This window comes from Trachypithecus francoisi, unplaced genomic scaffold (genome assembly GCF_009764315.1).
Source record: "Trachypithecus francoisi isolate TF-2019V2 unplaced genomic scaffold, Tfra_2.0 Lachesis_group9, whole genome shotgun sequence".
In the NCBI taxonomy this organism is placed as follows: domain Eukaryota; kingdom Metazoa; phylum Chordata; class Mammalia; order Primates; family Cercopithecidae; genus Trachypithecus; species Trachypithecus francoisi.
The window spans coordinates 9,417,899-9,445,791 of record NW_022681474.1 but is presented as its reverse complement, the minus strand read 5'-3'; the positions used below and the strand labels follow the sequence as shown (position 1 = coordinate 9,445,791).

Sequence of the window (27,893 nt, the reverse complement as noted above, 5' to 3'; positions counted from 1 at the left end):
TCATTGACCTTCATATCAACTCTATGAAGGATCAGCAATACTTAGAAGAGTTTGCTATTTTTAGTGCCAATTTTTTTTTTTTTTTGAGACGGAGCCTTGCTGTGTCACCCAGGCTGGAGTGCAGTGGTGCAATCTCAGCTCACTGCAACCTCTGCCTCCTGGGTTCAAGCAATTCTCCTGCCTCAGCCTCCTGAGTAGCTGGGATTACAGGCGTCCACCACCACGTCAGGCTAATTTTGTATTTTTAGTAGAGATGGGGTTTCGTCATCTTGGCCACACTGGTCTTGAACTCCTGACCTTGTGCTCCATCCGCCTTGGCCTCCCAAAGTGCTGGGATTACAGGTGTGAGCCACCTCGCCTGGCTTTTTAGCACCATTTTAGAGATGAGGAGAATAAACTACAGGAAAACGTAAGTAGGTCATCCAAAGGCATACAGTTTTTCAATGGATAAGGATTTGAGTTTGGGAAGTCTGAACGCAGAACCTATGTTCTTTGTCACAAGTGTGTTAGAATGAAAGACAGCTTTGTATATTTGAAATGGAAGAAAGGAAAAACTAAGTTGTAAGAAATAATTTTGTAACAGTCTTATAGTATGATTAATTTTCAAAAGAAGATAAAAACTAAGCATAGAGAGAATACAGTTATGTTAACATATAAGAAATAATAGAACTTCCAATATTTAAAATATTAACCATCTATTAAGTGTTCAACTGAATAAAGCTTATAAGATAAAGAGTTCTTTGAGTTACTTACTCTGAAAAATAATCCATAAACTGCTGAGGATTTTCTGAAGCCAGCAATAGTTGTCTCTGATGAGATTCGGACATACAATGACACTTAAAGCCATTCTATAAAAAATGTAAAAGTAATAAATTCTAATTTAGGTCATCAAAATGGGCTCTAAATATAAGTATTTAGTTAAAACCCAAAAAATCTGCTCTTTGATGATAAATTAAAAAATAATCAAATCACTAGCTGTAACTACTCTATCAGGTTTTCAAAAAAATTTTTTATGAAGTTGAGCTTTCAACTCTGCTAATCAAAGAATAATCCTTGAGATCAAAGAGACAGCAAAAGAGTGCTATAGAAAACAGACATTAATAAGAAACATACCAGGCACAGAAACAGAAGAGAGATTCCAGTTTTTAGACTTAAGTTAACCAATTCTTATTGAGCATCTACTTTATACAAAGTGTCAGATAAGTGCTTAAAAGAGTAAAATGGGTATTAGTGAATTTCCAACACAGAAACTACTTTCGCTCACTTTCCTCTACTTCAGCTCATTATCCAAAATACATTGCTGCATATTATATTAACCTTGTTAAACATCTGTACCTTCTTAAAATGACTGGAAAAAAACATACAAGTTTTGACTTAGTATCTACCTCTCCTTCATATTTGAACTTCATTCTTCACTAGTAATAGAAACGAAAAATGTGCCTTTCTTCTATTCCTTATCTCTATCTGAAGCACAATCACCCAAGTCAGGAAACCAGATAACATCCTAGATTCCTTCCTCTCTTTTTTTTTTTTTTTTGAGACGGAGTTTCGCTCTTTTTGCCCAGGCTGGAGTGCAATGGCGCGATCTCAGCTCACCGCAACCTCCGCCTCCTGGGTTCAAGTGATTCTCCTGCCTCAGCCTCTCAAGTAGCTGGGATTACAGGCATGCGCCACCATGCCTGATTAATTTTTGTATTTTTAGAAGAGACGTGGTTTCTCCATGTTGGTCAGGCTGGTCTTGAACTCCCGACTGCAGGTGATCCACCCGCCTCGGCCTCCCAAAGTGCTGGGATTACAGGCGTGATTACCCGGCCCCTTCTCTTTCTACCTTCAATTTAATAGGAAGTCTATTCAGCTTCTTAATAACCCATATCCAGTCCCTCTGTTCAATCTTACTGACACTCTCTAGATTTCCACACTCGATTTTGCTTCAAATAGTTTCCTAATCTTTAGATCATGGACCTCTTACACAATTTTTGCCTCATCTGTGCCCTATAAGAATCACAGTTATTTAAATTTATTTTAAAAAGAAACTTGGTATCAGCCTCATAAATAAAAAGTATCACTTTCTATAAATTAAGAAAAAATTGGCCGGGCACGGTGGCTCAAGCCTGTAATCCCAGCACTTTGGGAGGCCGAGACGGGCGGATCACAAGGTCAGGAGATCGAGACCATCCTGGCTAATACGGTGAAACCCCGTCTCTACTAAAGAATACAAAAAACTAGCCGGGCGACGAGGCGGGCGCCTGTAGTCCCAGCTACTTGGGAGGCGGAGGCAGGAGAATGGCGTGAACCTGGGAGGCGGAGTTTGCAGTGAGCTGAGATCCGGCCACTGCACTCCAGCCTGGGCGACAGAGCCAGACTCCATCTCAAAAAAAAAAAAAAAAAAAAAAAAAAAAAAAAAAGAAAAAATCAAATGAACAAACGATAAAGTTATGAAATCCTAGAAACCCAGGAGTAGACGGGGGGGGATACACTGGCTCTGACCTTCACTCTCTTCAGTCTTCCAATATCAGGAGATAGAAGATGGGGAAGCGAAACCGTAGGGGCCACCTATCTCCCTCTCCCAGCCCACCTCCTAGGTAGGGAATTCTAGGCAATGAATAGATCTGAGGACAGATAGACACAGAAACACTGCAGGGGCCTTACTCTGAAAATTGATAATTACAGAAAAGAATTAATCCTTTATTCCTTCCCCATAAAAATTGCATCTCAGTATAACATTTAAGGATGGCCAGACACAGTGGCTCATGTCCGTAAACCCAGCACTTTAGGAGGCCAAGGCAGGAGGATTGTGTGAGCCTCCGAGTTCAAGACCAACCTGAGCAACACGAGACCTCCATCTCCACAAAATATTTTTTAAAAATTAGCCAGGCATGGGTGGTATGTGCCTATAGTCCTGGCTACTTGAGAGGCTGAGGCAGGAGGATTGCTTGAGCCCGGGAGTTGGAGGATGCCGTGAGCTACGATAGAGCTACTGTACTCCAGTCTGACCAAGAGTAAGACCCTGTCTCAAAAAGAAAAAAATAAGTTTAAGGATAACCAAATAGCCTTAGTTGATGAGTAAAAGCTCATTTGTACAAAAGCATGGCAGCCAATCATAAATGCTAAAAAAAATTAGAAAAATAACCTCTTTGAAACTCCTAATAAAATAACTGACTCAGGCAAGGATGCTAAAACACACAGGTAAAAGGTTAATGGGAAACTAGATATATAGGCAGGATTTCTAAGCGTTGCCCCAATACTCACTTGCTCTTACAAGGGGGAAAAATATTACTTTCTAATATTATTTACAAGCTGTCACCTTTACTCAATTTAAGTACTACCAAACATTATTGGTTTCCTTATGTGATGCTATATGAAATATACAAGCTCACCTATAACGAATACTATAGGCTGGGCATGGTGGCTTGAGCCTGTAATCCCTGCACTTTGGGAGGCTGAGGCAGGAGGACTGCTTGAGTTCAGGAGTTTGAGAGCAGCCTGGGCAACACGGTGAGACCTTATCTCAATACAAATAAAAAAGTTCATTAGGAATGGGTGGCATGCACCTGTGGTCCCAGCTATTTGAGAGGCTGAGGCAGGAGAAGGATTGCTTGAGCTGGGAAGGTCGAGGTTGCAGTGAGCCATGACCGTGCCACTGTACTCCAGCCTGGGCTACCAATTGAGACCTTGTCTCAAAAAAAAAAAAAAAAAAAAAAAAAAACCAAAAAACAAAAAAAACTATATTCCCCCCAGCAAGTGTTTAACCTGAAATTAATCTATCAAGATCACCTACAAGGTATTCTTTCTTGCCAAAATGTTTAACCTAACCCAATCAAAGCTTTTAGATCTAATTTCCAGTTGACAGAAACTACGAGTTAGAAGGCAAAAGATAACCAGAGGAAACAAGTCAACACATATGGGATGTTACAGGACAATAGCCTGGCCTCCTCTCTTCAACAAGTCAATGTCAAGAAAAAGAAGGCCGGGCACGGTGGCTCACGCCTGTAATCCCAGCACTTTGGGAGGCCGAGGCAGGTGAATCACCTGAGGCCAGGAGTTTGAGACCAGCCTGGCCAACGTGGCAAAACCTTGCCTCCACCAAAATACAAACATTAGCCAGGCGTGGTGCCAGATGACCGTAATCCCATCTACTTAGGAGGCTGAGGCCTGAGAATCATTTGAACCCAGGAGGCAGAGGCTGCAGTGAGTGAGATCGCATCACTGCATTCCAGCCTGTGAGACAGGCAAGACTCTGTCTGGAAAAAAAAAGAAAAAGGGGTGGAGGGAAAATGGGTTATATTCTAAATTCAGAATATAGAGAGAATTAAATTTAGAGAAAACTAAAAGTCCTAATAACTCAGAGCACAGATAACTTTTTGGGCAGTTAAACTATTTTGTGAGATTTTATAAAGGTGAAGACATATCATTATGCATTTGTCAAAATCCATAGGATATACAACAGCAAGAGTGAACCCTAATGTAAACTATGGATTCTGGATGATACTGATGTGTCAATGCAGTTTCATCCACGGCAACAAATATAACAGCCTGTTACAGGATGTTGATGATGAGGGAGACTCGGGGGTGGGGGTCCTAATAACCAAATCTGTAACAGTCCATGGCTTTTGATTGAATCTTGATTTCAAGAAGCAGTTGGAGGACAACTGAGGAAGTGTGACTGTGTATTAGATGATAAAGAGGAACTTCTATTAATTTTGTTATGCTGATTACATATATTGTGGTTATATAGAAAAGAATCCTGAAATTGTAGAGATGTCTATTTAAGTATTTAGAGGTGAAATATCCTGATATTGGTAATTTACTTTAAAATATTTTTTATAAATTAAACATGGCAAGATTACGTAAAGTGTTAAGCCTGGGTGTTACTGACTGCATGTTTGCGTTCCCCCAAAGTTCATATGTTGAACCCTAATCCCTAAGGGGATGGCATTAGGAGGTGGGCCTTTGGAGGTGACCAGGTTTAGATGAGGTCACAAGGGTAGAGCCTGCATGATGAACAGGGTGGGACCTTATCTTAAAAAAAAAAAAAAAAAAAAAAAAAAAGAGGAAGAGAGGTGTCTACTAGAGCTTGCTCTATCTGCTTTGTGAGGATAGAGGCAGTTTCTGCAAACCAAGAGGACCCTCACTAGAATCTGACCATGCCAGCACCTTGATCTTGAACTTCCCAGCCTTCGGAACTGTGAGAAATAAATTTTTGTCATTTAAGCCACCCAGTCTATTGCACTTTATATGGAAGTCCAAGCAGACTAAGACATTAGATAATGGATATACAGGTATTCATTAATAGAACTAAAGAGAATAACTGTATCAATGTTAGTCAGTATCAGTCCCACCTAAAATATCTCTTCCTTCACTTGTAGAAACACTGGATTAGATTATTCCAATTGCCTCAATGTTCTTCCACCCTTACCCAATCCAGTCCAATCTTCGGAGAAAATTATGATCACATCGCTAGCCTGCACAGCATTCCATCAACCACCTCTTTAACGGGGAAAAGCGTAAATTCCATAGTGCAGCATATAAGGCTTTTCAAGATCTGCCCAAACTCCTTGAGCCACTCTATATATACTTCACTCATTTAAAACTCAACGACAATCCTACAAGTAGGTGAAATTATTATTCCCTCTTTACAGATAAGTAAAGGAGAATATAAGTAAATAACCTGACCAAGACCAAATGCTTGGTAAGTGGCCCAGCTTGACTTTAAATTTTGACAGTCTGATATATCCATAAACCAGATAAATCCATAAGCTTAACCACAATATTATTCAGTGCCCGGTACAGTGTAGGTGCTCAATAAATACTTGCTAGATGAGTTGTGTGGAAGAGCTTAGCTCTCCTTTTTCACCTGATCCCAAAAGAGTTGTGAATCCTAACCACCCTGTTTCTCTTAAGAGCCAAGTCAAGTCAGAGCTGATGACTGTTACTGGCATTGTCCGGGCATCTAGTATTGCAGTATCCCCGCCCCTGTGAGGGCTGCAAAACCTTTTCTGATGTCGTTTCTTTGATGGTGGGGATCGGAACTAGGGAGGAATGAGGGGTCGCAGAACACAGGCTGCCCGCTGGGCCCGCGGGCTGCGGGGAGGGACGGCTCTAGTGCGCTGAGTAGTTGACTCGCCCGGCGCGACCTCAGAAGCCTCACGACCCGGATCCCAGGAGCCCCGGCCCTGCGCCCTTAGCCCCGCGTCCAGGACCTGATCCTGGATTCCCAGGGGCCCTCCGGGGAAGACGGGGCCACTCCGGGCCCACTCACCTCGTCCCGGCACTGCTTCTGGCACATCTGGCAATACCAGCGTAGTTTCTGCAGGCCCTTGGACTTGATCCTGTTGGCGATAGCCTTGGGAGTAAGAAAATCCGACTTCCCCATGGCGACCACGGCAGCAGTCACTTTCTGGACTAGTGCCCAGCAAGCCGGAAACGGAACTTGACAGGGGGCGGTGGGCGGGACAAATCCCAGCCGAGAGGCGAAAAGAGGTGGGGCCTGGGAAGACTGGGGTACAACGCTCGCGAGACCCCCTTAGGCGCAGCGCGAGGAAACGAGACTGAAGAGCGCGAGGTGGGAGGGGTGCGTGAGGAAGCTTCTGCGCATGCGCGTTGAGGCCTGCGTGACCGACCTTCAACAGGGCTGCGGCTACCATGTTCTCTCGCGCGGGCGTAACTGGGCTGTCGGCCTGGACCTTGCAGCCTCAATGGTATGGCAACTTGCGGGAAGATCGGCAGGACCGCAAGGGATGGAAGAGCTTGGGCACGGGGCAGGGAGGAGGAGATGGGCGCGGGAGCAGATCTGGGGTCGCAGGGCCTGGCTGGGCCCCGGCCCCTCGGAAGCGCCGGGTAGCGGGGGCTGCAGGAAGCGGCTCTGAGGTCGGCGAGGCGTGCGCAGGGCCGGGCTCCGGCGGAGCAAGGTCCCGCCCGGTCCCCTGAGGCCGGAGGGCCACCTGGGACCTCGGGTCTGCGGACTGAGTCCAAATTGACGTATGGGCGGTCTTGAGTTCCCTCTGCTGATCAACACTTCCTGAGCTCCCACTGCGAGCCAGGCCCCCAGTCTCAGGGCCCGCGAGGTGTCGAAAGCCTGAGCGATAGCCCAGGGGAAATGTTAAGTTGTGCTTTTTGTCCTTGACGCCCTTTGAAACCCTCCAGTGCTGGACAGAGTGACCCTTTAAGATTCGGTCGAGTCAGAGAGCGCGGCCGTCGAGCACCTCCCGTGTTGCAGACGCTTTGCTGGGTGCTGGAACATCTAAGGCGAACATCCTAGATGCCCCTGAGGGTGGTCTTGGTGCCGAAGGGACCGTACAGATCTGTCTGAGGGCGGGGAAGGGAAGGACACCTAGCAGTACCTTGAAACCACTTGCTGAAACCGTAACCCTGCAAGGTCATGAAATTGCCCCCAAGGTCCTAGGGGGAGGAGGTCGGTGGGCTTTAAGTGGTATTTGTTAACTGACGTGCAGCTAAATGGTTCCACGAGCCTCGAGAATTTTAAACATTAGTTCCAGGTGGGGGAACCTGGGCCGGGGGAATGCATATTAGAAGGCCTAGGAATGGGCAGGTAAAAGTTAGTTTGTGGGTGGTGCTGTTAAGTTTTGAAGCTTGACAGAATCTGGAAGAATTTCAGACACGCTGCTAATGGGATTATAGGCTGTGTGGTAGCAATTCCCTGCTCTTAACAGTATGGAGGATTTCTAAGGCGCTACAGTTTTTTTGTATCCTAATTTATATGAAGGGACCATAAAACATTAATGGAAATAAATACGTTTTGCATTAAGCAAATCACTGATAGCAATATACGAGATTTTCAGAATGAAATCTGATGTGAATTAGCCACATAAAATTTTTGGTGACTTGGCCTTAGAAGTCAGATTTTTTTTCTCTAATACGGAAAAATAAATTCATGGGAATTAAAAGGTCGCCGTAGTTGGATTTTCAGTTGTATAGATTGCCCCACTTGTTAACCATTCAGCAGAACGTTAGCTGAGTGCTTGCACTGCACCCGGTGGTACTTGGAAAGTGCCAAAACGTAATGGTGAACAAATAGATAACGTCTCGGTCAGCTTCCTGGAACAGTGCCTGGCATGCAGTGGTGCTCTGCGAACATCAGCTCTTCTGTCCTTACCTTCTTGCCACGCATTAATGTTGTCTGTCAGTATTTTTAGAACCTTCGTTTTGTTTCTAGGTTGATCTTTAAAAAAGTGGGAAGAGTTTCTTAAGCAAAGACAGAATATTTTACAAAAAATTTTAGAAATCGCTTTTTTAAAAGCACTTGTAAGATAATTTGAAGCTCCTTTAGAAAAGGATCGTTTTAAATAAGCGCTCTCAGTTCGAGACAACTACTGTTAGGAGCTGAAATGGGAACCTCAGTCAGCATATAAAGGTCCTAATCCTGACATTAATCCCTTTGGAATATTGGTTTTAAGTCATCAATCCACAGTGTTCCACTATGAAAGCATATTCCGTCCTCTTCTTTTCACCTACTCCTTCACTCCTGGTGCTTAATGTCTTTCCTGCCTCTTCTGCCATTTCTCTTCCCATTAATTATCATTGCCTTTGGAATTCAGAAATTAAAAACACTCCACAGAATTGATTTGGAAGGGGAAAAAATACCTTTGCCTTAACGAACCATGAAGAGGCATATTTCCACGCTTCTGTCTTGATTACTGGAAGTTTTTTAAAGTACAATTTGTTATTGTTTTAGTTTTCGTTTTCAGAGAGGTTACCATACTAACATAAATTAAACATTAGTCTTACTTAAATTTACAGTGGTTATTTTAACAGTTGTTAGGGTATCGGCAAAATACCCTAACTTTTTGAAAATTAAACCTTTTTTTTTTTTTAAAGTAGCATTTAAGAAAATGGAAATAAAAATTTGGAGAGAAAGAGTCCCTGATTTTACTGTCTTCAAATCTGGGAAAAACATATTTCTATGTCTTAGAGTTCAGTAGTCTCTAAAATGGAACTGTTCTACAATAACGTGTCAGTAGTCATAAACTACATACACCGAAAAGGAGATGGCATTTCAGGAGAGAAAAGACAAATTGTCATCAGAGACCATAAGGGCAGATATTTACTAGTAAATGTAAAAAATGTTAGGCAGCAGAGTATAGTACTGTATAAAGAGAGACTCTGTAGCCAGCCCTGAAGGGCTCCATTCAGATGGCAGGGATTGAATTCTGATTGCCACTTAGCAGCTCTGTGACCTTGGGCGGGTTACTTAGTGTCTGTCCCACCAGTTCCTCATCTGTCAAATATATGCAATAAAAGTGCACAATTCAGTGGGTTAGTGTGAGGATTAGAGTATTTGCAAAGCATGTAGGACAGTGGGAGAAATGCTGATAGGGATCCAAATGCTGTATATCATTACATAAATGAAGAGTTTAAGTACAGTTTCTACATCAAATGTAATGTAAGAAGATTGCTTGGACTTGCCAAAAGAGGAAAAGAAGATGCAGTCGGGCCAGGCGCAGTGGCTCACGCCTGTCATCCCAGCACTTTGAGAGGCCGAGGTGGGAGGATCACGAGGTCAAGAGATAGAGACCATACTGGCCAACATGGTGAAACTCTGTCTCTACTAAAAATACAAAAATTAGCCAGACGTGGTGGTACGTGCCTGAAATCCCAGCTACTCGGGAGGCTGAGACAGGAGAAACACTTGAACCCAGGAGGCGGAGGTTGCAGTGAGCTGAGATCGTGCCACTGCACTCCAACCTGGTGACAGAGCGAGACTCCATCTCAAAAAAAAAAAAAAAGATGATGCAGTCCTGGGTGTGGGTTAGAGAAGTGTGAAGGAGTCAGTTTTTGCTGGTGGCAGGTGATGGACTTTTGCACATTTAATATCAGAATTAGAAGTACTTCATAATTTTCTTTTCCTTGAGAATTAGCCAATGTTGCTTCCTTTTTAAGTTTTTATATATCTTAATACACTCCTTAAAAATCTCTCAAATTGTAGTTTCTTGGAAGGGAGTCATTCCTGATTCCCTCCTCCACTGCCTCTCCATCAGCTGTTCTAACAGTGCTGTGGGATCATGGTAGATAGTGGTAATCCACAGTACATTTGATTCTCCCTCTGCTGTGTTTCTTCATCTCCAGGGGATGTCAGGACGTGCAATGATTCAGAGCTTTATCTCCTCATTTGCAAAAAATTTATATTTAGTAAAGGAAACTATCCCTAAAGAGAGTTCAATTGGCTCATCACTGTTCTTACTCAAATTGTACCTAAAAATTAAAGTAGTAACATAGACATCTTCAGAATTAAATGAAAGCTAAACATGAGGGTGCTTTAAAACACATGAAATTAGGGTAAGTGCATAGCATTATCACAAAAGATGCTACCTCTTCATACCTCTGACTTGGAGTACTTAAGGAAACCAAAACATTCTGTGTTTGTCCAAATATGGTATGCCATTCAAATTTGTTCCAAACAGTGTTCTCTGACCAGAAACTTGTGTCAGTTCATTTGAAGTGTCTGCCTAAAACCATAATATCGAAGTGTGACTTGTTATAACCAGTAAATTTTGTGTTCAGGGAGAAAAGTCATTACTACACCAAAACAGGAAGGTTAGCCAAAAACTAGTATTACTTTTTAAGTGTGATTATGAAAAGATGTTGCTACTGGAACAGTCATGGCAGGTAGTTTGTGCTCTGAAATAACAGAGCTTGTCAGGATTTGCCAGCTTTTATCTTTTCCTTTAGTAGATTGGTTCTTAAAACCAAATCTAATATTTTTATGCTGAAGTGGGAGAATCACCTGAGCCCAGGAAGTCGAGACCACAGGGAGCCATGGTCACGCCACTGCACTCTAGCCTGGGTGAGGGGAGTGAGACCCTGTCTTCAAACCCCAAAAAACAAAGATCCACTCTTTGTTATACAGTTCTATGGATTTGGGCAAATGTGTAATAACATGTATCCACCATTACAATATCATACTGAAGAGCTTCACTCCCCTAAAAATCCCTCCTCTCTCCCCAAAACCCTGACCACCACTTCTCTCAACTATTGCTAGATCATCGCCTTTTCTGGCATGTCATATAGCCAGAATCATACAGGATTTGGTCTTTTTCAGACTGCCCTCTCTCCCTTAGCACTATGCACTTAAGGTTTCTCCAGGCTTTTTTATGACTTAATAGCTCCTTTGTGGTTTTGGTGAATAATGGTCCATTGTATGGATGTATCAGAGTTAGATCCATTCATTCATGTATCAAAGGACATCTGGGTTGCTTCCAACTTTTGGCATCATGAATGAAGCTGCTTTACATGCTCATGTGTAGATTTTATGTGGACATAACTTTTCATCTCAGGTAAATACTGATTGCTGGATCATAAGTTAAGACTAGGTTTAGCTTTGTAAAAATCTGCCAGAACTTCTTCCCAAGTGGCTGTGTACTATTTTACATTCCTGCCAGTAATCAGCGAGAGTTCCTTTTGTTCCACATCCTTATCATTGTTTGGTGGTCCGTTTTTTGGGTTTTATCCATTCTTGCAGGTGTGTAGTAGTATTTTACTGTTTTGACTTGCAGTTTTCTAATGATGTGTTACTGAGCATCATATATGCTTTTTGCCATCTGGGTTTCTTTTTTTTTTTTTTTTTGGAGGGGGCGCGGTGGGGAACAGAGTCTTGCTCTGTCACCCAGGCTGGAATGTAATGGCGCCATCTCTGCTCACCACAACCTCTGCTTCCTGGGTTCCAGTGATTCTCCTGCCTCAGCCTCCCAAGTAGCTGGGATTACAGGTGCCTACCACCACGCCTGGCTCATTTTTTGTATTTTTAGTAGAGATGAGGTTTCACCATGTTGGTCAGGCTGGTCTCGGAACTCCTGACCTTGTGATCCGCCCGCCTCGGCCTCCCAAAGTGCTGGGATTGTATGAGCGACCGCGCTCAGCCTTGCCATCTGTTTATCTTCTTTGGTGAAGTCTCCAGATCTTTTGCCCATTTTTTAATTTGGGTTGTTTTTTCTCTTATTGCATTTTAAGAGTTGTTTGTTTTGGTAACAAGTCCTTTATCAGAGATGAGTTTTAGAAATATTTTCTCCCAGCCTGTGGATTGACTTTTCATTCTCTTTACAGTATTTTTCACAGGACAGAAATTTTAAATTTCAATAAAGCCCAAATTAATTTTTTCTGTCATGGATGATGCTTTTGGTGTTGTATTTAAAAACTTATTGCCAAACCCAAGGCACCTGGATTGTCTCCTGTGGTATCTTCTAGAAGTTTTACAGTTTGGCATTTTATATTTAGGCCTGTGGTTCATTTTAAGTTAATTTTTATGAAATTCGTGAAGTCATTGTACAGATTAGTATTTTTGCATGTAAGTGTCCAGTTATTCCAGTACCATTTGTTTGTTAGAATATCCTTTTTTCCTTGAATTGTTTTTGCTTCTTTATTACTGTAACTTTAAAGGAAGTCTTAAAGTCAGGTAGTGTTAGTCCTGACGGTATTGCTTGGCTTTTCTAGGTCTTTGGCCTTCCCGTATAACCTTGATAATCGGTTTATTGATATCCACAAAGTAACTTGCTGAGATTTTAGTGGATTTTTAAAATTGTAAAACACATGTAACATGAAGTTTGTAATTTTAACCATATAATTGTATGGGGGCATTTTTAACTTCATACTCCAGTAGTTCAGGGCTGCTGTAGAGGAATGTAACTAGCTTTTTATATACACTAAGCTTATATCCTGCAACCTTGTCATAAATGTTTATTGGCTTTAGGAGGGGTTATTTTTATTCTTTGGGATTTTCTACATAGATAATCATGTCATCTATGAACAAAAACAGTTTTGTTCCTTCCCTTCAAATCTCTATGCCTCTTATTTTCCTGTCTTACTGCATTAGCTAAGACTTCGAGTATGATACCGAAGAAGAGTGATGAGTGGGGATTTCCTTGTCTTGTTCCCAATCTTATGGGGAAAGCTCCTAGCCTCTCCCATTAAGTTAAGGTTTTTGTATTTTGTTTTTTTAGCAGGTTGAGGAAGTTCTCTATTCCTAGTTTGCTGAGAGACTTTATCATGAATGGGTGTTAGATTTTGTTGGATGCTTTTTCTGCACCTATTGATTGTATGCTTTTTTCTTCTTTAACCTGTTGACGTAATAGATTATATTATTTGATTTTTAAATATTGAACCATCTTTGCATACCTGGAGTCAATCCCACTTAGTGATAGTATATAGTTATTTTTAATACATTGTTGCATTCGATTTGCTAATACACTGTTGAGGATTTTTGCATCTCATCTATGCTCATGAGCGATATTAGTCACCGTCCACCGAGGTCATTCAATTAGAGAAACCTTAAATCATTCTTATTGTTTTCTTTTCTACTACGAATGTACATGTGAAGAAGTTAAATGCTCGCAAATCTAATCTCCTATTGCTTTGCCAGCATCTTTGTCCAGGTTCTTGAGGTCTCTCGTGAGGCTGCGGCAGCCTATGTCCCCATGTTTTCAATATTCATCAAAACTCCAACCTCATTTTACGCTTGTCACTGCCATCTGAGATACTTTGCTGAAATACTAAACTGATTTGTGGGCTTATAAACATTCATTTCCCTACTAACCTACAAAAACATTTACTTCCCTACTAACCTACAAATAAGATTTAAACTGATTTGTTTTTAATATTTAAAAATATTATTTAAAGTGATAAACCCAGCTCATGTCTCCAGCTTCCCCTTTTCCATTCTCACTCTTTCCTGAACATGAATATTCTTAAAATGACATCCCGTTCCTGAGAATCCCCTCCTTAGGTCCCTCCTTTGTGAACACATTTACTCATTGCTCAATTCTCCGGTGTAGCTTGCCTGCAAACATAGGCACTTTGTATGGATTTGAAGGCAGGAAGATAATTTCATATTTTTTAGCATGTCTTCTCCCATCAGGGCACGAATTCTCTCATATTCATCTTTCACCAACATTTCATTTAAGTCTAATCATTTTGACTTCTGCACATTAGCATTTCAATTTTAAAGACTTGAAAAAGCCGGGTGCGGTGGCTCAAGCCTGTAATCCCAGCACTTTGGGAGGCCGAGACGGGCGGATCACGAGGTCAGGAGATCGAGACCATCCTGGCTAACACGGTGAAACCCCGTCTCTACTAAAAAATACAAAAAAATTAGCCGGGCGAGATGGCGGGCGCCTATAGTCCCAGCTACTCGGGAGGCTGAGACAGGAGAATGGCGTGAACCCGGGAGGCAGAGCTTGCAGTGAGCTGAGATCTGGCCACAGCACTCCAGCCTGGGCGGCAGAGCGAGACTCCGTCTCAAAAAAAAAAAGACTTGAAAAAATATTAAATTTTATGTAAATGTCATTTTTCATGAACCTTGTTTATGAGGTAATAATATGTCAGAGACCATGTCGTGTTTACTAGTGCCTGGAATGTAGAGCAGCTTGGCAGATGTTTATTGAACTGAATTGAAAAAGATTCAGTTGATATAAACTACTTTTACACGTATAGTCATGTTCGACTACATCATTGACTCTAAGTGTTGCTGGAAGAGGTTACTGTGAACTAAGGAAGTTTTTAGAGTGGCTGGCCTTGACTTGAAGTATAGTTGGGCAGCTTAACAAGGGGAGGGTCTTTTCTGTTATGGAAACAACATAAGCAAAGATATGGAGGGGGAATAGAACATGTGGGAGTCAATAGAGCATGTTGACTTCAGGGAAGGTGGTGTTAGAGACAGGCCAAATGAAAGGAGGCCTTCGATACGGGGATTCGCGCCACTACTCAGGAATTTAAATAGATGTGTGTTCATATACATTCTGAGTCCTGTATTTGGTAGATTGCTTCTTTATGGGATATTCTTTAAATAAATATATTAACTCTGAAAGTTTTTCTTGTGTAACGGAACTATTTTTCAAAAACCTGAAACAATTTTAAAACTTTTATCCTCAGGATTCAAGTTCGAAATATGGCAACTTTGAAAGATAGTAAGTATGTTGTTTGTTTCAATATGTGAATTAAGAAAAACTAAATTTTGACAAATACAAATACTTTCAAAAATATACTGCTTTAGCCCATTGTATATTTGATCAAAACTGACCAAATGGATTTCCATTGTATGTTTGGGACGTTGGACTTGTTCTGAAAAGACCAATAAGAAAGGACACATGAGAAAGCTGTATTCTGTTGTCTGTAGAATGATCATGACGTAACTAGAAAAAACTATACCAGTGTGGGTGTGAGGAGGGGTAAATAATGTTATGGAATTATATATAAATAATGTTACGGAATATGTGGTTAAGGCAATTTTCAATACCATTTAATGTTTTAAATGTATATTATTGTCTTATGTTGCCATTTGCTTGTCCTAAGTAGTAGCTAGTCTTGCCTTTCTTTTATTAGTACTATTAAGACTGGTTTAGCATCATGCTGTTTATTGTTTATCTAAGTGCTCATTATTCTGCCTTGCACTTTAGACAAATATTTCAATAAATTCACAATGAAGTTAGATGGTAATTCCTTTGTCTTAACACAGTACTTCTATTTTTCAGTTACCAGGAGACTAAAGTCCATCAAAAACATCCAGAAAATTACCAAGTCTATGAAAATGGTAGCAGCAGCAAAATATGCCCGAGCTGAGAGAGAGCTGAAACCAGCTCGAATATATGGATTGGGATCTTTGGGTAAGGGAAGAGTGTCATTCACAAATTAGGAAGAACTGTTTAACACAAAGAAGACTACTGATGACCTGTATCTAGAGCTTACAGTGATGTCAAGCCTATTCGAGTACTTGACATGTACTTATTTTTCATCTATATCCACTTGACACGTAACGATAACAACCCATGCAGGTAGGAACTGTTAGAATCCCTGCTTTCCAGTGAGAAAAACTGAAGCACACGGAAGTTAAGTAACTTGCCTAAGATCACATATAAAAGGATGAAGAGCCTGTTTGGACCTATGTGGTTTGGTGTCAGAGCCTGTGTATTTGTTAACCATTATACGTGACCATGTTAACTTTTAAAATATTCTGAAATTTTCCCGGTTACTAAGTATACCATCAGAAGAACTTGGAAACCATGCATTAGGTGCAAGGGCTTAATTTCATCCTATGACTTTGTAGTGTGGCATTTTAGGACTGCAGTGGGGGCAGGTAGGGGGCATTGCAGTGGAGAGCTGACCAGGTGGTCATGGATATGACTCTTGATGGTGTTGTGAGAAGAATCCAAATGATGTCGAAGCAGGAAAAGCAGCTGAGAACCTTCATTTTCAAGATACTTAATCACCATTCTTATCTTTTCAAAAGCATAAAGACATTTTTCCTTCAGAAATTTATGTAATCCATCCTTAATTAGTCTTCTTAATGGAAAAGAGATATGGCAGTTTAAAAAGAATTTATATTGTGTTTTTAAATGCCTTTATACTTGATTATGAATTTATCTTGGAAATAAAATTGTAAAGAGCTGGAAATGGGAAAGAAGTTTCTATTTTAACTTGTAATTACATAAAATTACATAGATAAGATCATGCTGTCTTATCCGGAGTTGAGTCTATCTAAAAGAATTTTTAACTTAAGGAAAATTTATGCAAATTTGATAGTAAAGAAAATCATGCAGTGAACCCCCTATTTATCTACCAAATCTTCAAGAATCTCAGCTTATAGCTGTCCTTTATTTTGTGTGTGTGTGTGTGTGTGTGTTTTGTTGTTTTCTGTTTGTTTTTTGTTTTTTTTTGAGATGGAGTCTTACTCTGTTGCCCATACTAGAGTGCAGTGCAGACAATCACAGCTCACTACAACTTCCACCTCCCAGGCTCAAGCGATTCTCCTGCCTCAGCCTCCCCAGTAGCTAGGATTAACAGCCCCGCCACCATACATGGCTAATTTTTGTATTTTTAATAGAGATGGGGTTTCACTATGTTGGCCAGGCTGGTCTCAAACTCCTAACCTCAGGTGATCCGCCCATCTCGGCCTCCCAAAGTGCTGGGATTACAGGCATGAGCCACTGTGCCTGGCCTCAGCTTACAGCTGTCCTAAGAACGCTTGCTTATACTAGGCAGTTGCCAGCTAAATGTAAATGCATATTTTGAAAATAACCAACTGCTTTGTAAATTGGAGATTTATTGTATTTAGTGTAAATTGCATATAAAAATTACTGCTTTTGTTTGTTTTTAAGCTTTGTATGAAAAAGCTGATATCAAGGTTCCTGAAGACAAGAAGAAACACCTCCTTATTGGTGTGTCCTCAGATCGAGGACTGTGTGGTGCTATTCATTCCTCCATTGCTAAACAGATGAAAAGTGAGGTTGCTACACTAACAGCAGCTGGGAAAGAAGTTATGCTTGTTGGAATTGGTGACAAAATCAGAGGCATACTTTATAGGTAATTTAAATATATATTGTTTATTTTCATAAAGGTGCAAGCATGAATAAATCTTCTTTCGGAAGTTTTGACAAACTCTCAAAACCTTCGTCGACAGTTTATTTAAACAAGGTATATTCTTCAGGGTCTTTTTTGGTATACTCACAGGGAGGTGTTCGTTTCCTTTTTCTTTTTTCCAGGATATATTGGAACATTTCGGTTTTCCTTCCCCTGTTTTCTACCTTTGCTTCTTCATCCGGATCATAAGTTGAGTGCCATGTGAATATCAAAAGCTATCAGCATTCAGCCAAATGAGGCATCTGAGGAGCTGTTCCAGCCCGGAAATGTTAGCAATTGTTCATTAGGATTAGAAGGAGAGGAATAAAGGCAAAACGAATATAAAACAAGACGGACCTTATTTTTAGTTCTTAGTTCTTTGCAGGTGCTGAGGGAAAGGAATTATGATAGTGTGTGGAACAACTCAGGAAATCACCACCACCCACACACACCCCTAAAGACCTGATCCATGGTGACGATGTTTTCTCCTGCCCGTCCCCAGTGCTCTTTCAGAAGTGTTGTTAAACTAGCTATGTGAGCTCTTGCTTTTCTTATAGAACTCATTCGGACCAGTTTCTGGTGGCATTCAAAGAAGTGGGAAGAAAGCCCCCCACTTTTGGAGATGCGTCAGTCATTGCCCTTGAATTACTAAATTCTGGATATGAATTTGATGAAGGCTCCATCATCTTTAATCGATTCAGGCAAGAAAGATTTAGAAATCAAAGCTTTTTTTATGTTCATGTTTTTGTTCATATTTTGAAATAACAGTTTAAAAATTACTTTGAGATTTACATTTGTTTTTGTCAATTCTAGGTCTGTCATCTCCTATAAGACAGAAGAAAAGCCCATCTTTTCCCTTAATACCATTGCAAGTGCTGGTGAGTAGTTTTTCTACTACATACATTTTTTGGCATGTAGAATGAAGAGATTTGTACACTAAGGCAGACAGTGTCAAGATGTGTAGTGGTAGCAGTAGCGCTATAGCAAATGATTTGGGGCTTTTTTTTTTTTTTTTTGACGGAGTCTCACTGTGTCACCCAGGCTGAAGTGCAATGGCATGATCTTGGTTCACTGCAACCTCCGCCTCCTGGGTTCAAGCAATTGTCCTGCCTCAGCCTTCCAAGTAGCTGGGATTACAGGTGCATGCCACCACCACGCCTGGCTAATTTTTGTATTTTTAGTAGAGATGGGGTTTCACCATGTTGGCCAGGCTGGTCTTGAACTCCTGCCCTCAAGTGATCCACCTGCCTTAGCCTCCCAAAATGCTGATATGACAGGTGTGAGCCACTGTGCCCTGCCGATCTGGGGCTGTTGAAGTGCCATCTCTTGACTTCCATGATACTTAATTCAGTCATTGTTTGATAATTCCTGCTCCATTCCGTCATTAATTGAAGAAATTGGTATCTATTGAGGTTCATCATTAGATTTTTTGTCCTCAAGGATTGAAGAGCATAGCTAGAAACTGGCTTTGCAATTCATGTTTGGGACCTCTGACTACAGTACAACAGAAGCCCTAGAATAGAGAGTTGAACAGTGTTCACAACTAATTTACACTGACTGACCCAATTCTCTTGTTTTATTGTTGGAATAAAGTCGTCATTGATCTTTGAAGCATCCTGGAATAATATTCTAGAACTGATTTTAGTTTTCTAAGGCTTTTTCCCCTTGTATATACCATCTATTTTCATCTATTTTCTAATACTTCATTTATTTTCACGTATGTACTTTACATGTTAATGTTTCTGAAATTGAGATGGTTGTAACAGAGTACTTTTTTTCTCTCTTAATGAGAAATAAAGTAGGTGTTACAACCAGTACCATTTTCAGTTTGATGGAATATAGTACTATTTCACCACTTGACCCCAATGAATGAATTTTGAAATGTACTACTAAATTGCTACAACATTGAAACTACAATTCCTGTCAGTTTCTAGTTCTCCCCCTCTTTCACGTGATTAGAAAGGTTTTCCCTCTCTCATTTTCCAGATTGATACATTCAGATTTCTTCAGTAATCAAATGACTAAGTTGGAATTATTGCACAGGTTGAGTATCCCTTGTGTGAATGCTTAGGACCAGGAATGTTTGGTATTTCAGAATATTTTCATATTTATAATGCAGTATCTTGGGGATGGGACCCGAGTCTGTACACCTTATACACATAGCCTGAAGGCAGTTTTATGCAATGTTTTAGATAATTTTCTGCATGAAACAAAGTTTCGAATGCAGCCAACCGCACAAGGTCAGGTGTGGGATTTTCCACTTGTGGCATCATGTCAGTGCTCAAAATGTTTCAGATTTTGGAGCACTTCAGATTTTGGACTTTGGTATTTGGGATGCTCAACCTGTATCATACTATATTGGTTTCAATTCATTCTTTTTTTTTAATTGGAAAAAGCATTGAGTACTTGCTGGCTTTGTAACAGGCACATGCTAATGCTGTCCAGAGGGCCTCATAATCATGAAATGTAGTACAATTATTTCAAATGTTGACTTAATTTTTCTAAAGTTATATGGAGTAGAATATCAAATGCTTTATTTACACATTATAGTTTGCTAAAAATATGCTATCCATAGTGTGGAAATAGATGAAATTATTAGAACAGATTCATTTACCTTGTATTACATTAATTTCTGCTCTGTAATTATAAAGGAGTTTTACACTGAAAAGCTATTTTTGATGAATTAGTATTCTGTATAACTTCAAAGAAACTGATCACTTGTTTTAACAGAGAGCATGAGTATCTACGATGATATTGATGCTGATGTGCTACAAAATTACCAAGAATACAATCTGGCCAACATCATCTACTACTCTTTGAAGGAGTCCAGCACTAGTGAGCAGAGTGCCAGGATGACAGCCATGGACAATGCCAGCAAGAATGCTTGTAAGTACACAATAAGGATGGTGCCAGCAGGAATGCTTGTGAGCACACAGTGAATCTCAGCTGAGAGGAGTCCATTGCCGAGAGTAGCATCAACAACATTAACTTAATATTCTTCTACCTGTAGGAAAGTATATCTTGATAGATAGTTGATTTGTAAGTACTGTGAAAAGGTATCCTATGGAAGATGTAAAAATATCTTCATAACATTTTTTGAGAGGCCGATTTTGTTACCCAAAAATCTCTTATTTTTAAATTAAGCAACAAAAGTTAGTTAACAAGTTATTCTTCTCTAGTTTCAGATTTTTTGTGCAATCTTTTTGTTTTGTTTGTAGCTGAGATGATTGACAAATTGACATTGACATTCAACCGTACCCGCCAAGCTGTCATCACGAAAGAGTTGATTGAAATTATCTCTGGTGCTGCGGCTCTGTAAGTAATTGTAGATTGTTGCCTTCAGAGAATTTTTTTTTCCTCTTGCTGTGTCTGCTTGTTTGGATGCTTAAAAGTTTTTGGTTTTGTCTTTTGAAGTTGAAATGACTCATTGCTGAATCTTGCATCCTAACTCTTAGGCTATAAAGATGTGGTAAAAATGGGATCTCTTTGGTTTATTTTTATTGTTTCAGCTGGAAACACTCGGGCTTAGTTTTCACTTTTCTAAAGCATTAGGAATGGGATGTGGATAATTCAGTATCATGTATGAAATTTTTTTTGGAATTTAAACAATTGTAAGCTTTCTGAGTTACAGGGCTAGTTTCAGATTTGGTTTTACATAAATCTATAAACTATTGCATGCTGGGAAGGTCCAGGAATTTTTTAATCGTTATGTTTTCTATATCAGTACCAAAAGATAGTATAGCCATCCCTCAGTATCTGCAAGTGATTGGTTCCAGAACTCTCTCTCACCTCCCCCAGGATACCAAAATCTGAAGATGCTCAAGTCCCTGCTATAAAATAGCACAGTAGTGCATATGACAAATGCACATCCTCTCGTATACTTTTAATCATCTCTAGTTATAATGCTATGTAAATTGTTGTTGTATTGGTTTTTATTTTTATTATTTTATCGTTATTTTTGTCTTTTTCCCAAATATTTTCATCAGCTTTGGTTGAATCCATGGATACTGAGGGCCAACTATATACTGCTTTCCTCAAGAAAATTTCTTAGTTGTTGAAAAACTTTAATGTTTATGAAAAAAAGGTTAAGACAATGGGAATTTCAAAAAGTTATTAAGTTGAATACCCACTATGTGCACAGTACAGTGCCAGACACAGTGTTAAGGATGTGATTCTCTCTTTTAAGGCACTTATAGTCTAATAGGGTAAGAAACATACAAGTAATTGTGATTAGATAAAAATGATAGTAAGTTCTTTTTGACTCGCTCCTTCTTACCTCCTACTCATCAGTTACCATGCTAAGTTTCACCTTCTATCTCTTGAATCTTTCCCCTTCTTTATGCCCATTTAATGCAGATCCTTGTCATTTCTCTCCTGAGTTCAAAAATGTAATTATTTGAGTGCCCCTTAAGTGTCAGGCCCTGTGCTAGACACTGAGGATACAGTGGTAACAGTATTACTGTTAACAGTAAAGACAGACACTAAATAAGAAATCACAGCAGAGCAGAGGTTACTAAACTGTGGCCTGGAGCTAAGCATGGTTTCTACATTTTTAAAGGGTTATAAGAAAAAAGAGTGATAGTGTGTGACCCACAGAGCCTAAAATACTTACTCTGTGGCCCTTCACAGAAAAAATTTGCCTATTTTTGTGACAGTGTTATGAGGAAAATAACAAAATCCATTCTCTATTATACAATCATTCTGCAGAAACTTGATGTATGTGATGCTATATTTTCTGGTCAGCAGCAGTCTTCCCAGTCCAGTCTCTTACCATTACCATTTCTCACGTCCTTGAACCTCAGCCACCTTGATCTACTTCCAGATCTACAGATTCATCACACTGTTTCTCCCAGCCAGGGAGTGGCATGTGCTGCAGCCTGAAGAGCCACTATTTCTTCCCTTTTCCTTGATTTGTCATCTGACTGCCTCCTGTGTATCCTTCCTTACTCAACTGGGGGAATCCTTTCTTCCAGAAAACACTCCTTCCTTCAGTCTGAGTGAGGTAGCCTTCTGTAGCATCCGTTTAGCTTAGCTCTTACAGCCTTGTATCAGGAACCGGCTTTTTATTTGTCTGTGTGCTCCTTGAGGCTAGGATGGGACCATATCGTATTCACTTTTGTGTCCCCATTGCCTGGTACATACCTCTTTGTGAATGTTGAATGAATGAATGAAATGTCATGTGTATTCATAACTGGAAGTTCAGAAGAGGGACAAATAACATTTTATTGGGTGTATGAAAATGTGGGCCCATGGTTTTAAGAGTCAGGGAAAAATTCATCACTATTTAAAGTGTTCCTTAAGTGTTACCTTTCAAGGGTAGAAACTGGGCAGAATGCCAGAGAGACACAGCTAGAACTCATTGAGCCAACAAGGACCTTTGTGTAAGCTGTTAGTTGGATCCATCGCCTTGCTAGCCTAAGCATTCTTCTTTTACTTTCTGAGCACCGCTGTGTTAGGACTAACCCATTCACAGCCAGTGAATCTATTAGCATCACAGAATACTGTCTCATGGTGTCTAGCTTGATGAACTTGGTTAAGATACTCTGTTACTCAGCTTTGTCATCTGTAACATGGGGACTAATACAACGACTAAAACCTTCTATTAGCCATTATCCTTCTTGCCATCTACCCCATGTTAAAGCCAGGCCGATTTGTTCTTGGATCTTAAGTGTGAGAAAGCCTGGGAGAAGGAACTACATTCTGAAGGTTTGTGGGCTGTGTGAGATCCAGAGAACCCAAGAGGGTTTTTTTGCTCTTGAAAAAGGAATATTAGGTATGACCTGTGATGATACAACTTCTGCAAAATTGAGGACCAGCCTATTTCTTCCTTAGGAATGCAGGAACCCTACTTAAAAGTAGCAAAATCAGCTGGTGCAGTGGCTCATGCTTGTAATCCCAGCAGTTTGGGAGACCAAGGCGAGTGGATTGCTTGAGCCCAGGAGTTCAAGACAAGACTTGGCGACAGAGCAAGACCCCATCTCTACAAAAATGAAAAATTAGCCAGGCATGGTGGCATGTGCCTGTTGTTCTAGCTACTTAGGAAACTGAGGCAAGAGGATTGCTTGAGCCCAGGAATTTTAGGCTGCAGTGAGCTATGATCATGCCACTGCACAAAACCAAGAATTTAGAAAAAGGAATCCACATAATTGGAAATTGAGTATTAAGTTTTCGCTTTCTGGAAAGGTAGTCTAAATCCTTATATAAAAACTTAGCTCTGCAGTGCCAAGGTTGGATTGCTTATGAATGGGCTTGCATGCTCTGTAACCCATCAGTTATTATGAATCAAGACTTGATTGATTGATTGATTGATTGATTGAGATGGAGTCTCACTCTGTTGCCCAGGCTGGAGTGCAGTGGCATGATCTCAGCTCACTGCAACCTCGACCTCCCAGGTTCAAGCAATTCTCCTGTCTCAGCCTCCTGAGTAGCTGGGACTACAGGCACACACCACCACGCGTGGCTAATTTTTGTATTTTTAATAGAGACGGGGTTTCACCATATTGGCCAGGCTGATGAACTCCCGACCTTGTGATCTGCCTGCCTCGGCCTCCCAAAGTGCTGGGATTACAGACATGAGCCACCGTGCCCGGCCTGAATCCAGAATTTAATATTTAAACACACTTGGAAAAGAAAAAGATCAAAAAACAGAACAAAATAAACATATTTGGCTATTTAGTAATAAAATTAAGAACATGAGTAAACCATAGTATTTGAGGTGCCAAGTATTAGTTGCCAGCCTAAACTCTAAATATGGCAGGGTGCGGTGGCTTACGCCTGTAATCCCAGCACTTTGGGAGGCTGAAGCGGGTGGATCATCTGAGGTCAGGAGTTCCAGACCAGCCTGTCCAACATGGCGAAACCCCGTCTCTACTAAAAAAAGTACAAAAATTAGCTGGGCGTAGTGGTGGGCACCTGTAATCCCAGCTACTTGGGAGGCTGAGACAAGAGAATCACTTGAACCCGGGAGGAGGTTGCTGTGAGCTGAGATCACACCACTGCACTCCAGCCTGGGCAACAGAACGAGACTCCGTCTCAACAACAACAAAAAAAACTCTAAATATATAGTGTTAATTTATAGAAAAATTGTAATTTAGTATGTTCATAGTCTTGCCTACTTGCATGAGCATGTTTTTATTGCTTCTAACCTGGATTGAAATCTATGACTTTTTATAACATTCATTGAGTCTGTTTTAAAATAATCTTGTGGTAAGTATTTTTGCATGATATACTCAAAGTATCAAGTTTAAAAACTGACTTTTTTTCATGAGAAAGCATATGTGATTAACTAGCATGGATTGCTTCTTGACCTGCTTGTTTTGTGTTTCTTTTTCTTCTAATATAATAACCAGAGATTAATGAAAATCAAGCTCCATCCTCAGACAAGAGGTAAAGTTCACACATTCTTCCCATGTCTGCTCAGAAAAGAAACCTATTTAGATATGAGTGAAGCTGATTTAGTAATCCTAGAAGTGTCCTCTGAGAGATTTAGATGAATGGGCCACTTTATAGTAGCAGCCAACTCACGGGAGCATCTGGGCAACGCTAGTGGACTTTTTTTTGTAGTGAGTGTGTAGATCATAGAAAATGTAGATATAAGGAAATAAACTTTGAGGATAGAGAATTAACATTATTTTGAGGTATTATATATAGGTGGTGAAGAGTGGTGGTTGTCACACTTTATGGTCTCAGGACCCCTTAATGTCTGATTGATTTTGCAGAAGCCAGCTAGATTTTCATCTGTCTCTATTCATTTTGTTGTGATGTCATGGATCATGTGGCCTCTGGGAAACGCTACTGTATACTCGAGAATGAGAATAAAACAGGCAAAATAACATTATTATGGACATAGTTTTGCCCTCATGAACCCCATGAAAGGTTCCCCAGACCAAAATGTGAGAATCACTGGTATAGAGTAACACTTTATTGTGTAAATTCAGTTCTCTGTACCCCACTTAAATAGGTATTAATATTATCTCTTGACATCACTATTTTCCCAAAAAATGCTGGTTGATTTTTTTTTTTACTTGTTCTGTACTTTGTTTTTCAGGTAAAGAAGGAAAATTCAGCCAGTTGATTTTGTTTTTAGCATACTGCTGTCTTTGTCTGAAGAAACTGTTCCTCCATTATTTGAATTACTGAAGACAGCAAGATATTTGTAAATTATCTTACAATAAACAACTTAAAATAAAATCATTGTTTTTCTTATGTATAAAAACATTAGATGTAGTTTTCAAAATGGGATGATACTAAAACATTTAAAAATATTAACATGCTACTATTAAAATTTTTTAGTAGAAGATAATTTAAGAGGTTTTTTTGATTTGATAGTGCTCCACTGACCTTAAAATGTCTAGCCTCTATGGGGACAAGGTAGAGGGAAAGCACTGCAGCCACAACCTCAGCCTGGTTCTATGCCTTATTACAGCCTTAAAGAACAGTCAGCAAGGCCGGGCACGGTGGCTCATGCCTGTAATCCCAGCACTTTGGGAGACGGAGACTCAAGGTGGATCACTTGAGGTCAGGAATTTGAGACTAGCCTGGCCAACTTAGTGAAACCCCGTTTCTACTAAAAACAAACAAATACAAAAATGGCACGCACCTGTAATCCCAGCTACTCAGGAGGCTGAGGCAGGAGAATCGCTTAAACCTGGGAGGCAGGGGTCATAGTGAGCAGAAATTGCGCCACTGCACGGAATCTGAATACAAAATTCCAAGCGTATACTTACTCTAAATAAATTATTTAAAACATCTTTTCCAAACACTGAGAAAAGTACGATATTCACCTTTAGATCACAATTAAGATTAGATGCCTGCGTTGATTCCACACTGGAAGTTTTGGCCATGCCAAAATTTCAGGCTTTTCTCTATTTGTTTAAAATCGAAAACTTAGGTTTGTTTTTTTTTTTTTATTACAAAAGTAATATATAAATTCCAAAATACATAAAATTATAAACAATATAAAACCCATTCTTAAGCTCTTCTTGACTTCTAAAAACAAATGAATGCATGTATTTAGAATGGATTCTTTAAATATTTACAACTATATTCATAGTAATGAATAGAAAGATTTAGTGAACTGACCAGAGCTTCAAGGTCATTTTCTAACTCCCCTCAAAGTTTTCAGGAGCCACTTCTGAAGGGGTTGGTGGCCGAGGCTAGGAGAAAGAAACAGCTCACAACTGAGGAATCAGATGGAGGTGTAGTGTGAACCAGTACCAGATACCTTTTGGGGAACGTTAGCAATGAACCACATGCCTCTGGGGCTTGTGTGTGTGTGTGTGTGTGTGTGTACACACGCCATTTCGCCCAGGCTTGTCTTGAACTCCTGGGCTCAAGTGATCCTCCTTAGCCCCGCAAAGTGCTGGAATTACAGGTGTGAGCCACCGTGCCCAGCCTGTTGTGTATTTTGCTTCTAAGCTTGGCTTGGCCCACCTCCAGTTTCCAGGACAGCAGAACACATCTGTGAGGGTGAATTGAGTGTTGTAGACACCATGGAAGAAGGAAAAGCAGGAATTTGAAATCAGTCAATATAAGAATAATCTGTGCCTGAACTGGAATACTAGCTCAGCCCTTACCAGCAGTGACCTTGGGCAAGTTACTTAATCTTTAAGTTTTATCATCTATAAGATGGAGATTAAAAGGTCGTTAGGATTAAATGAGCTAATATTTTAAAATACTGAGAATCTAACAGGGAATAAGTGCTATATTCTTGGTTAAATGTCTGCTGTATGTAAAAGTAATTGTCAGCTCCATGTAGCATTTAGTGATGCTCTTCTGTGTACTGGCACTCTGACTCTCCGAAGATACAGTGATAACAAAACGCTTCCTTGCAGGAACTTACAGTCTAGAAGGAACACAAGCAAATGACAGAATGTGGTAAGTTACAACTGATGAGCCATAGGAGAGACACTGACTCAATTTGGGAACAGAGGAAGGGGCATGAGAAGGCCATCCATCCTGGAGGAAGGGAGGTCTAAACAGTCCTGAAGGACCAGTGACCAACAGAAATTAAATTACTAGAGCTAACTGGTGGGGAGGGAAGGCATTTCAGGCCAAGGAAGCAGAAAAAGCAAAGTCCAAAATCTGTTCAAAAGCACATTCTGAAAACTGTGAATACAGAGAACGAGAAAGGCAAGATAAATCTGGAAATGCTGTGTGGTTTAGACATGTAGGAAGGAATCATAGAGGAAGCTTGAAATTTTCCCCCAACTTCTGTCCTCTCCTTTTGCTAAGTAGGGTAACTGCAATTACAGTGATAAATGTCCACTGGTAAGGTTTATTACATAATTCAAACTGCTATCTTTTTATTTTTATTTTTTTTTGAGATGGGGTCTGGCTCCATCGCCTAGGCTGGAGTGCAATGGCAGGATCTTGGCTCACTGCAACCTCCACCTCCTGGGCTCAAGCCATCCTCCCACCTCGGCCTCCCAAGTAACTGGGACTACACCGTGCCTGGCTGATTTTTATATTTTTAGTAGGGACAGGATTTTTGCCATGTTGCCCAGGCTGGTCTCGAGCTCCTGGCCTCAAGTGATCTGCCTGCCTCAGCCTCC

At 40.4% G+C, this 27,893-nt stretch overlaps 2 protein-coding genes across 7 annotated transcripts in view; one reads left to right on the top strand and one right to left on the bottom strand.

The window, feature by feature from the left end:
• Positions 1–6,430, bottom strand: part of KIN (Kin17 DNA and RNA binding protein) — a 36,945-nt gene extending 30,515 nt beyond the window's left edge. For 3 of the 4 annotated variants that reach the window (XM_033209248.1, XM_033209247.1, XM_033209250.1), the window contains exons 1-2: positions 6,260–6,424; positions 754–848 (exon numbers count right to left, since the gene is read on the bottom strand). In XM_033209248.1, the coding sequence (XP_033065139.1) occupies positions 754–848; positions 6,260–6,373 (209 nt within the window). In that variant the 5' untranslated portion in view covers positions 6,374–6,424. Of the gene's footprint in view, positions 1–753; positions 849–6,259 lie in introns of all 4 variants that reach the window. The other variant, XM_033209251.1, reaches the window with a different exon arrangement.
• ATP5F1C (ATP synthase F1 subunit gamma) lies at positions 563–25,530 on the top strand. 3 transcript variants are annotated; one of them, XM_033209253.1, is made up of 11 exons: positions 563–576; positions 6,570–6,698; positions 14,878–14,912; positions 15,477–15,608; positions 17,100–17,304; positions 17,898–18,041; positions 18,154–18,218; positions 20,071–20,226; positions 20,559–20,655; positions 24,690–24,726; positions 25,388–25,530. In XM_033209253.1, exons 2-10 carry the CDS (start codon positions 6,643–6,645, stop codon positions 24,694–24,696), a joined length of 897 nt encoding a protein of 298 aa, XP_033065144.1. In that variant the 5' UTR covers positions 563–576; positions 6,570–6,642; the 3' UTR covers positions 24,697–24,726; positions 25,388–25,530. The 3 variants fall into 3 exon arrangements, with proteins under 3 accessions (XP_033065144.1, XP_033065143.1, XP_033065145.1); XM_033209252.1 differs by lacking the exon at positions 563–576 and having other exon boundaries at positions 6,555–6,698; XM_033209254.1 differs by lacking the exons at positions 563–576; positions 24,690–24,726.
• The last annotated feature ends 2,363 nt before the right edge of the window (positions 25,531–27,893 follow it).